General features: G+C 34.6%; 1 protein-coding gene across 2 annotated transcripts in view; it reads right to left on the bottom strand.

Moving 5' to 3' along the window:
* Window positions 1-2,786: 2,786 nt before the first annotated feature.
* Window positions 2,787-12,217, bottom strand: part of LOC113497321 (GTP-binding protein Rhes) — an 84,598-nt gene continuing 75,167 nt past the window's right edge. For both annotated transcript variants that reach the window (XM_026876843.1, XM_026876835.1), the window contains 2 exons: window positions 4,450-4,630; window positions 2,787-3,643 (listed from right to left, as the gene is read on the bottom strand). In XM_026876843.1, coding sequence (XP_026732644.1) covers window positions 3,193-3,643; window positions 4,450-4,630 — 632 coding nt within the window. In that variant the 3' untranslated portion in view covers window positions 2,787-3,192. The remainder of the gene's footprint in view (window positions 3,644-4,449; window positions 4,631-12,217) is intronic.

Below are 12,217 nucleotides of genomic sequence, written 5' to 3'. Positions count from 1 at the left end.
TCTTGCTTTAAAAGCTTATGACGGTGGAAGGCTCACGGCTCATTAGAGATGGTTCCTCTTTGAAGGGGTATAATACTAAGTGTTATTTAAATCGTTCACTTCTTGGATTACTACCTTTGTTACTACCCAAGTCATACCTTTGTATATTATTGATATGAGTTCGGCTTGAGACTCTAACCGCCGCGTTAGCCCGTGAGGAAGGCTCCGGTCAAGTCCAGAGTAAACCATTGCATCATTAAATTATAATTGATATGTCATTTCTTAGTGTCGGCTAAAACTAATGCCTTACACCGCGTTGGTATGAAATTGTCGTAATTTTTTACTTTTATAATACAAATTTGAAATATTTATGGTACAATTAAAACTGTAAAATAATTCAAGTCTTTCAAATTTCATCGATTGGCCTTCAAACGAAATTACAGATTAATATTTTTTGCGCTCACAAGGATTTATTTTTGCTCTTTAAAAAAGCATTGTTATCGATGACTGGCCTCAAATTGATATTAACTTATAGGGCTAACTCAGCAATAAAGAATTATGCCCCTCTATGGATACTTTATGCAAGCAATCTGCCTTTTACGAGGACTCTTAAAAGAGGGTGAAATCAACGTAATACGGAGCTTAGAAAAACCATTCGTTAGCACTTAAAAAACATTTACTTTGGATATGAATAAGAAGTTACGTTTTTTTCATTACAAATAAAACCTACGAGATATGTACCTATATCTAGAGATTATTAAAAACTCTATTTGTATTTACGCGTAGATTTGTAGGAAATCATTTGTTAGAAAAAGGGTTTTGTCTTATAAGATACGTAGTTTTTCATCCATTCGGTAAATGGATGAAACATGAAACTACTAAATGGTGACATGTATGGCAGTGTGGGTGCAAATAAAATGAGTATGAAGTGGCGATTACTTCAAAGTGAAAAGTGGTACTTTATTACCTTAAGCAGATGCTCAAGTATGCGATTTAGAAATAAATCGCATGCTCAAGTATGCGATTTATTTCTAAATCGCATACTTGAGCATCTGCTTAAGGTAATAAAGTACCACTTTTCACTTTGAAGTAAGTCCCAACAATTGTATCGACACAAAACATCCAATTACAATAAACAATATAATACAAATAACAGTTATAAATAAGAACAATTTACACGAGACCCAAACGTTTTCTAACAACAAAATAAACAGTTTAATTTTTTTGGTCCCATCACAACAATGATATAGGGTGAAAGCCACAGTTAGCAGCCATGCATAAACATTTAATAGAAATACAAATAAAGAGTTAAAGAGTTATAATATTATATTTATATCGTTTTATAGAATAAACAGCGTTCTATATACAATTAGAAATTGTTTTTTAATAAATTTATTTTTGGAGATATATGTACAAAGATAGCTACACTGAGCCCCGTTTTGAAAAGGCTAATCATCAAAATAATAAATTCATCATTTGTCTGTCCAGTTCTCTGATTGGTTGTTATTTTATTTGTTAACCGACCATAAGCGTCATTAGTCGATATTAGATTATGTCAATCAGCCTTTTCAAAAACATGGGATGATTCAATTTCAGTTTAACCCACAATATATTTTGAATATCAGTTAAAGTAATTTACTCTACGCTTATACGCATGTGATAATACATAAACGAAACATAAACTTTTTATTTAATGAAGCAAAATGTGTAGTTTAGGCTGTTCGTACAAAAGTCTCAGATACCCCACGACTTTAGATTTCACGCTCCGTGCCTTCAATAAGGAGGTTGCGATAAATATCGTAAGGGTCGCAGTACATTTCGGGATCACGGATGTGACGTCATATGAGATTGAACATCGACGGCAATATATCATACCTTGCATTTATCGTACCATTTAAATCAGCGTAAGTTTAATGAAAATTGCGTGGAGTATTTAATCGTAGGGTTACAGAAACTTCGCTTTGCATACAAAAAGTAAAGACAACAAAATAAGGGATAATTGCAGTTGATAAACAAATGCAATCCAACTCTTTTTACAAACAATCTAACTACAACGGTATTGAAAGACAGAGATGGAGTTATACAGGTAAATATCACCACTTATTTTCATTAACATGATCGCTTGCAGAAATCATAAAACTCCTGTAAATAAAAACAGTAGTAATAACAAAACCAGCAAAGCGTGGTAATTGGAAAATCTAGTTAATTAGATATCGAAGTATTTTCCTTCTTTGTTTGTGGAGTCGATTAAATCAACAATACATATGAGATTAACTATTTTTTCAATGAAGAACTGAAGACGTAATTAAATTGTTATATTTCTATTCCATTAAACATTTTTTTCCTATTTAGCACACTCGAAGCTCGACGAACAAATGTTTATTTTTAATTATGGTAGTCACAAACGTAATATATTTATGATATTCGACTATAATACGTATATTAAAATGGTTCATGAAACATCACATCGCGTTCACTATTACGTTACGTCCATTAGCAATTGTACAGCAATAATTGCGCAATTTTTGCAAAATACGTAATGCCGATATATATGCAATGATTTGTTACGTTTCTGACTACCATAATACATTGCTTCACATCCAAAAAGCGAAAATTCGAACAATATTATAAATGAATCCTCCTTAAAAATATTTAACTTGTTTATACTACATCAGAATCTGTTAAATACTAAACATTTTTGAATAAACATGTAGATTCAGAATAAACCTCTGATATATGATAAGAAACATTAAAGGATTCAGATTTTTTTACAAAATAATTGAGGATTTAAAAACTTAACGAAGAAATTGTATTAATTCTAAATATTAATGTAAGTTCTAATGCATATTTAAGATATTCTTTGGTTTTTGGAAATCGATTTAAATGTATAAAATATTGTGGATTGTGATAGCTATATAACATCACTCATAGATACTTAAGAACATCTTAAAGATACGTCACGTTTCTGTATGAGGGAATGTAATCTATTTATATATTCACCACATGGATTTTTATATCAAACTAAAATATTTTCTGAACAACAATTTCAGATCGTTTTACAATAGAGATCATAGTACCCAATCAACATAATAATCGCTTCTACATATAAACAAATGAGCATCAGTTCTTACATTATCAATTCGAGACACCTCGCAAGTGAAAACTCCTTGAATAGCACCTGTCACTTATTCACTTTCATTCCATCATTCAATATCACTGCACAACACACGACCTCTTTTCACTCTGTCCCGTAGACCTCACCAGCCTGTTCAGATTGATCTTCGGACTCCCACTTGCACTATCTGTGTCGCCTTTGGCACAAGTCTTTGTTCTCATAATCATTAAGTCAGTACGAATGCTGGGTCTTCTTACATTGGGAGCTACAACTCCACAAGCGTCTGATAGTCTTCGTTTAATGGATAAAGTACATTTCTTACTTCTACTGCTTTGGCTACTTGTTGGGGGTAAGGTGCAAGGGCTTCCGAAGGCGGTACTGACTCTTTTGTGGTGGTTCGGGGCCATTTCGAGGGGTAAGTTGGCGACGACGAAGAGCTCGTAGAAAAGGTCGTCGACGTGGAAGTTCTTCTTTGCGGAGGTTTCGACGAAGACGCACGCGGAATCCTGGGTGTTGCAGTATGCTACTGCTTCTTCGGGTTGGACAGTCCTGGAAGAAAAGTCTTTGTGAGTTTTATCGTTATTGCAGAATAGAAAATATGGTATCAGATTTTACAAGCAGAGTTGAAACTGTGTTCTTAGTTTCACACATTAAAGTTCGCATACTTAAAACGCATTCGACAATATATGTAAGTATATAGTATATATATTTTTTAGAGTTGAAGTATCGGAGAAGAATTATAGGCGAAGGTTATTAAAATAAATATTTAGAAATGAAGCTAACAGTTCCAACATAAAATGTATTTTATGAATGATTAATTAGTCACTAGAACTTTATTGAAATTCCGACAATTTTCTTAATTGGTCTTTAAATTATATTTCAAAATATTATTTTAATATACGAGTAGAACAACTCAAAAATTTTGTAGTGTAAATAAATGTTAAGTTGCGACTAACTGGCTTTCTTGGCTTTTAAAGAATTGTGTCCATTTGAAGCTCTTAAATTTTTCATCCCAGATTAGCAGCAGCCTTTAATTGCAAAATCCGTGGTTACCAAGAACAAGATCCTTATTAGGTACTCCTAAGTATTCACCGTGAAAAAACTTTTGGATGATAACGAATTTGTTTTTGAGTGTCGTATACGTACAGGTATAAATAAGAGTGTTTTAATTAAAAAATAATAATAAACTAGTCGAGCGATCCGAAAAATACGAGTGAGGGAACCGTTTCATGATATAAGTATGAATCCGCCATTTAAAACTTTATTTTCATCTGTTTTTATATGAGTGGTTATCTATTGCTTTCCCTATGGCCTTAAAATAGAAAAGTAGAAAATAAGGAAGATCAAAAACTCACTTGAGATCCCTGTCACATTTATTTCCAGCTATCGCCATGGGGACCCTGGGAGCCTGGCGCCTCCCTCTACTGCTTCCACTGCTGGCACTGGCCTTGGTCTCCAGAATCTGTTCCCGAAGTCGGATCACCTCTTCGAAGGATTCACGGCTATCCATCGCGAAGACCAATACGAAGAGATCACCTGGTAACAAAAAATTACAAATTTCACACCCGACAATAACCAACATGAAAAATAATCCGTCATTTTTCACGTTTGGGGCTTGGAGTGACCCTGCTCACATTGAGTGGCTGCTTATAATTTTGATTAGAATACGGCATTACACCAATAGTTATAAAGTTTATTTTCAATTATCAGGAATGATACTCTCCACTGCTCTTCTGTCGGTTTACGCAGACTGTCAAGATAGTTCCATAAAATGGACTCAATTGGTTGATTGTATAACTTTAAGGAAAGTAAAGGTATCAAATAGTGCCGATATAGATAGAGAAGATATTGTATCCTGCCGCAATATTCCTGTCGTTAGCAACAAATAAAAATAACTAATGAACCTAACTAATCCAATATGTGTCCCAGTTTATTAGAAATACGTCATAATTACAAATCCCTTGATGATTTTCGGCTGAAACTAGGTACTACATAAGAATTATTATTATGAGTATTCTAGTTTAGGCAGAAAATAGGACTACTAATGTCACCTCAGTTTAATAAAGGTAGGGCAGGGTATCGTAATGTCAAAATGAGGGAACAATTTGAAAAATGAAATTTGTTTCTTTATTCTTAAGTAGGCTATTTAATGTCCTTTAGCTGGGTCCAGACTGAATACATCTGCTTAGTGAATTCTGAGACGATACTTTTTTTTCATAATTCATTCATACATCTTCAAAAAAAAGTTGCCGACGTTTTTATTAAAAATAATAGTGAAGAAATATTTTCGAAAAAAAACTACTTTGACATTTGACATAGTTAAGCATCTCATACGGAAATTTCATTACTTAAGTAGCAAACTAACATGGGTAAAGAAAGTTAGTCCACAACAGGGTTCGGATGTCTCAACCAATAACCATACGCTCTTTGACGAAGGACAGGAAACCTGAAACCCCAATTTTCCAAGTATTACTATGATTTATTTGAAATTGCTCCGTAATAACAACACTTGACGTAATTCCATCAATTTCGTCCTTAGTTTTGAGTTATCCGAAGTTTGAAGTTCAGATGGGATTTATAATTTAGGTATCATTTATTTAGTTTGGGACAGTCGAAATGGTTGTGTTATAAAAGAAGCATTTGGTAACGATGGAATGATTTTACTCACAATGCCTAGTATAAAATTGTACCGTGTCAAATAGAATATAGTCCTTGCAATTGGTGAATGATTAAAATACTTATATCTCTTTCTAATATAAAAATGAACGTCGTGATCAATGCTCGTGCATTTTCATTGGATGGAACTTGCACCTCGTGCAAAAAAATCCATGCATGAAGCGCAAGGCCACCACGACATCCCGTATTAAGTAAACCTTCACAAATCCTACCCTATCCCACCTATATCTTCTAGTCGAAGAGCCCGTGGACCCCAGACCTAACTTATTTCATAAAAGCTGAAAGTCAGCGGATGCTCCTTTCTCATTTTCTCATTGGCCGGGCACTTTTGACTTTGGATATATTTTTTTGGCACCTTTAGTACCGTTTATCTGCCAAAGCCACCATGACCCAAACTCCATAATAGAACTTTGTTCTTACCTATGTTGGGAGCATCCGCTGACAAACTTTCAGCTTTAATAAAATAAGGTAGGTCTGACGTCCACGGGCTCTTACTCTATTCCTGTAAATCTATTTAATCCGTCTGAAAAAAGCTATTAAAACATAATAAACATATTAGGTGCCCAAGTTAATCGTGATCTTGAGAATTGTCTTGTAGTAGACCTAGAACTTTTTTTATCATTCCGCTCGAACTACAATAGGTGATTCACCATTGACCTCATTCAATCATTTCATTTGTTTCCCATTGTCAACTATAAATTAATTAATACCAGATGAATTATGAATATTAGTTGAAACATCCTAAATTATTTAATCATGTAAATCGTTACCAAAACCAACTTGTAACTTTAATGAAACCGGCAATTTGTCATTAAATCCATCGTCATTGGGCGGCGGTTTGTGACCGACGATTGCGTCATTTTAACTGGCAACTAATTAGTTAATCATTAATTCACATGTAATTGGACTCTTCGAGCGGATTACGGTTTAATACTGGAACGTAATGGCATTCGATGTTCGGAAAGCAGTTTGTTTTTTAATTCTTTGTTGAGGAAATTGTTCAAGCAGAATTACGTAGATACATAATTAATTGTTGTTCGCTGTAAGTATTCTTTTTCCGTCCAATAAATAAAATAATGTTAAACTGTTTTTTTCTCCTAGCCGGTTATTTTTATCAATACCCAATAATTCATTCCAAAAACTCGGGGCAGTAATAATAGTCCTTTTTTAGTAGAAAAGTTAAGTGAAACAACTCTTTTTGCAATAATTAGAGTTTATTAATTAAATGCATGATGAAGAACACACTTTAGATTTGCCAGCAACATCCTCGTATTTGCTAATGACCATAAACAACGTTGGCCACTCTGTCTATCCAAGCTCTACTCTATGATTAAGAGAGAGTCCTCACAGCGTCACAATACCATTCATTAGACAGCTTCTGTTTGTCTGTGACTGTTTATACTGAATGTACGGATAATGGCGAGCTGTTTCCAGTAGACTCCTAACAAACAATTCAACATAAACACAGTATTCCTAATATAAATATTTAGTAGGCAGGTTTCGAATATTAAGTTCAGTATTATTTTAACTAGTTTTCAGAAGCAAGCCTGTTTTATATTACACGAAGTAAGTTTAGATTCTATACATGTTCACATACCCTTAAATTCTTTGTATGACTTCCTCAGAATTTCCACCACTTGAAAAGTATTTTTTACCAACAATTAAACTGAATCCAGCAGGTGTCATAATAACATGTGATATGACCAACTAATCAAACATCCAAAAAATCATAAATTATTCCACCTCCCACACAAACAACAGATGGTTCTAGATATAGGTCTACTAACAACCTTCCATGATTGCTTTGCAACGAACCTCAGAGGTAGTCAACTAAATGTCGTTACACGTAACATGTTACATAACGGGTGCAAACTGGGCCACGTTAATTGCCCCCACAGAGAGGTGCAACGCACGCCCAATTTGAGCTTGTGATTCCGTCTCGCCTGATGCGACGTGGGATGGGGCGCAGTGGTTCATTCACGAGATGCAATCTTAATAACGCTGGCTAGATGGAGGTTGAATTAGCTTGATGTAATGGGGAAGTGGAAACAAGACACGGTGCAATAACAGTTAGTTGAAGAAAAGATAGATTTTGAACGCACGTTATGTTTAAAAATATTTTGAATTTGGCAACAACAAAAATTTCATTCATAAATAATACCAGCTTATAGATGTTCCACTGTTAGGTACAGGCCTTTTTTCATTTATAGCTTGAGCATTGATCACCACGCTAGTATAGTGCAAGTTGGCAATTACTTATTTCAATATTTGGAATCCAGATTTCCGCGCGACAATTTCCTTCGTCGTTTATCAGAAGAGTCTTAAAATAATTACGAAAGAACACGTAACTTTTAAAACGTCTCATTGGTACTTGTTCTTAGATCTTAACTCCACGTAATTATCGCGATCAAATCATGTGATCGTTTCAAATAAGTTCATTCTTTTTTAAAGAACTTTAATACATTCACATCCCTTAACCATAATCTAGTACTAAACAATTTTCTGCTCATTTAAACATTTGTAAATAACAGGATTACTACGTAGGTATTCCCTGTTTACTCGTTTCAAAACCTATTTATTGCTTCAGCCAGCTTTCGATTGCACACCGAGCGTCAATACGCAACTACACCTATTGAAAATTAATGAAAGCTCCTGCATTATTAAAGCCACCTTTAGCCTTCGTAAAAACTTAAAGGGAATAAAATGGGACCCAAAACCATAAAACAGAAACGTTTGCTAAGACTCCGAACATTATTAAAAGGGCATAAACGTGATGGTATAGCCCACAATTTTTTGGCAACTACCTTATTCAGTATTAACTTAATGTATGTTTGTTATTTGAGGAGGCTTCTTTGAAGGTCTAGTAGGAAGTAACACACGACAGGACCTTCTAAACTGGTTACCATAGGGGTCATTTTAATGGACTTTAGTAAAATCGTTCATCGTACAGTTATAGTAACCCCCATTTGATCAAGTATGTTTTGAGACTTCCCTGGCAGAGAAAATTGTTTGTCATCAATATAGTACTCATTTCCTAGTTGTATTGTATGCTATACATATGCAAATGGCTTGCAGCAGCTGTTACCGACGAGGGGTTTTTCTTTTTCCTCTATAGGGCAAACTCATTTTCCTAATTTAACAAACCTTCATGCTCTTCGAACTGCTTTTTCCGCTTAGGATTATTAAAGTTTAACAGTTCCTTCATGGGATAGGATAGAAGGTGACTTTCATCAGGTATTGAATAACACACCTATAAGGATATAGTAATATAGCCAACATATAGTAGACATGAACTGAACAATTCTTTGATCTAACTTGAAATCTAGAAATTCAGCAGTGTTTTACATGAGCGAAACTATAAGACTACTAAAACAAATAATAACGGCCTACCAAATTCCACTTCTAACTTTATACCATCTTTACAAGAAATAAGTTATCTTTCAAAGGCCCCTGGAGACGCTCTATAGGTACTTCCAAAAAGACATACTAATAAATAAACAGAAGTACATTTTCATTAAGATCGAGTGATATGAGGCTATAAAACAATATGTCTTCCGCAGATTGATTGATTACAAACACAAGGTTAACTGCGGACCTTGTGTCAACACTTAATTACACCCTTGGCATTGAACAGAGCTGTTATGATTTAGTTTTGATCAACGCAGGATGGGTTAGCCCTTGGAATTTAGTGGATCGATTAAATGAAGATAATATCAAGTGGTTATCTTTTAGAAGAACTAGCATTAAGCACTCTCGCAGTATAAATCCTGATGAATGCTTTGCTAATTCTTTAGAATATAGGTATTCAAAGAATAATCAAGCGAGATTGAATAAGATTCCAGCCATTGATTGAAGGCGTATCTATTACGCTACATGCGCTGTCACAGTATAGGTACGCTGTGCAGTATTTTTGGATATTTGCCACTTTGCCACTAGTGATGTTGTATTTGTTAACTAATAACGTAAAGCAATTGTTTTTGCTAAAGAATTCGTGTCTTGAAACTATCCTGATTGCCCCCTTAATCTAGTGGTTTAGTTGCTAGTCATGTTATGAGTTCTAGTTTGCCGTTGTCCATTCAAGAAGGTACATGAGGCAGTCTTGCTCCCAAGAATATATCAAGATGATTTCCCATACCCATTTTGAAACCTCGTAATTAACACACAAGCAGATTTAGACATGTTCTAGGAATTGTATATTGAATACCCTATCCTCATTCAACTATATCGGTAATCGGATAGTCACTAGATTAATTAGTCTAAATCCGTTCTGTCTAAACACAATTTAATTTCCTCAGAAATGAATTTTGGGTGTGTAAAGTCGTAAACTCGTCCCATATATTTGTAGGACTATCATAAATATTTGTCCTTTCCGGGAATCGAAGTGACCCTTGCTCAATAAGTTAAGTTCACAACCAGAGAGGCAATTAGGTTGCCATAAAATTAATTACGTCAAGCCGCAAAATTTGCAACTCACTAAATTGAATCAAGATGACTTAAAGTGGGTCGAGAGATACAACTATAAGTTTAATCTAAAGCAGAAGATTAAAGCTCGTACTTTTCTTGTGAAAAATGTATCTTAATAGGTTAGAAATATACTAATTGATCTTCGCGGCTTTACCCGCCTGGATGTCGGTTATAGCTGCAAAAACACTAACCTCGTTTGCGGATAAAAGCTCATATCTTAATCCAAGGTATCAGCAAGCTCCATACCAAATTTCATCGTAGTCGGTCCAGCCTTTTTTTGATAACTCTTTTAACCCACACGGGGTTAGAAGAGTTATCAAAAAAAGACGCATACTTTTGTCTTTAAAATAAAAGCGTGATGATAGTTAGTGTGAATAACTGAACATTGAAGTGAAGTCATCTGAAATCAAATATTTTAACATTGTTGGCTCTTGTATAAGTCTTACTTGTCTCAGGTAGTACGAACACCACTAACAACTCTAGCAATATACATAAAAATCAAAGAAGGTTTAATATGACGCATCAGACCAGGGCCATCCTATTTTATCAGCTTCCTCCTAACGACTCGTGCCTTAGTTACACGATCACTCAACGTCAAGTGAAGTCGCATGTAAATCGTAGTGTGACGGACAATTTGACGTAACCGAGAAATTGTGCAATTCAGGTCTAAACATCCAATTGGCTAGGTAACATGTAGTGCATCTTAGGTTCTATTTTAGAGTAATATTCCTTTGCTCAGCTAAGGATGAATTAAAATGTAAGAATTCAAAATATAAGGCTCGATATCAAAATATTATGAATATCTTGCGTAGTTACTATCGTGGTAATTTGTTTTCAGAGAAAATTTTGAAAATTACAGATTTTCAGGAGGAAATTTGCTCTTTTTTTTTACGTATGAGGTATTTTTAGAAGAAAATTATACAAAAAAAGCAAAGCAAATTACAATTTCCTTGGACTTATTTTCAAGCACAACCAGCTAAGATAATAACAAGCACAAGTTATAACAATAAAGGAAGCACCTTTCCATTAAATCCCAGAATTAAATTTCCATCAGGCCTAAAAACACTTCATCAAGCTCCTAAATTGCTGAACTAAAACTATTAGTGAAGACAATCTCCCGATACACTCACGGCTAAATTAACATTACACTGGCGTGCAATTCCTTGCACTAACAAATTTAGCCGCGTAACAACATTGCCAGCCTCCGGGGCACAGTCTGTGTGCAAAGGGACTGGATGGAAACCAAGCTTAGCGAGTCGTATTGAAGTATAAGCGAGTGGAAAGACAGAATCGAAAAGGAAGGAACGTGACAGAAAGGTTATAGAAATAGCAGTTTTTTCTGTTTTGTGGTTGGTACTTAGGTACCCAATCTGGTGTCAGACTTATTAAGTCACCCATAGGCTTCTGACGTATTTATTTAACAAACCCCTGCAAAAATCTCAGATGTTATAGTTTCCTTTACAGTTTTAGCACATAATAATTGAATTGTAATACGTATATGAATGAGGCATGTTACTCGTACCGGGATATGATACGAACACTTTAAATATACCACTAAGCTGTCACTGCTAAGTATATGCGTGTGTAGTGGCTGGATCATTATGAATTATCAAGCAAAATTGTTCTGTAAGTGCCGGTCTAATTTCAAGTTCGCATAAATTAAGGATCATAACGGAAACTTGCTACAGAGGCTCTGTTGGCTGTATCTCACGTATAATAAAAATACAAAATCGACTTTAAGCAACTGTTGGTAAGGTCGTAAGGTACGTTTGGTAAATTTGATGGCCGAGTAGTTTATTTTGCAAAGTGTTTTTCCTTATCGTGTTTAAACGACGCAAGTCTGCCTCGCACATGTTTGGTTTTTAAACAGATATTCTTAAAAAACCACAACGAGCATATAACTTACGTACTCCACTTATGTTACTTTAATGATTTCATTTTTTTTTTCTTTTGACAAGTAATTGTAAATTTTAAAGATTGTAC

This window comes from Trichoplusia ni, chromosome 1, assembly GCF_003590095.1.
Source record: "Trichoplusia ni isolate ovarian cell line Hi5 chromosome 1, tn1, whole genome shotgun sequence".
NCBI lineage: Eukaryota > Metazoa > Arthropoda > Insecta > Lepidoptera > Noctuidae > Trichoplusia > Trichoplusia ni.
The sequence above is the reverse complement of the archived record's forward strand: the minus strand, read 5'-3'. Positions and strand labels throughout refer to the sequence as shown.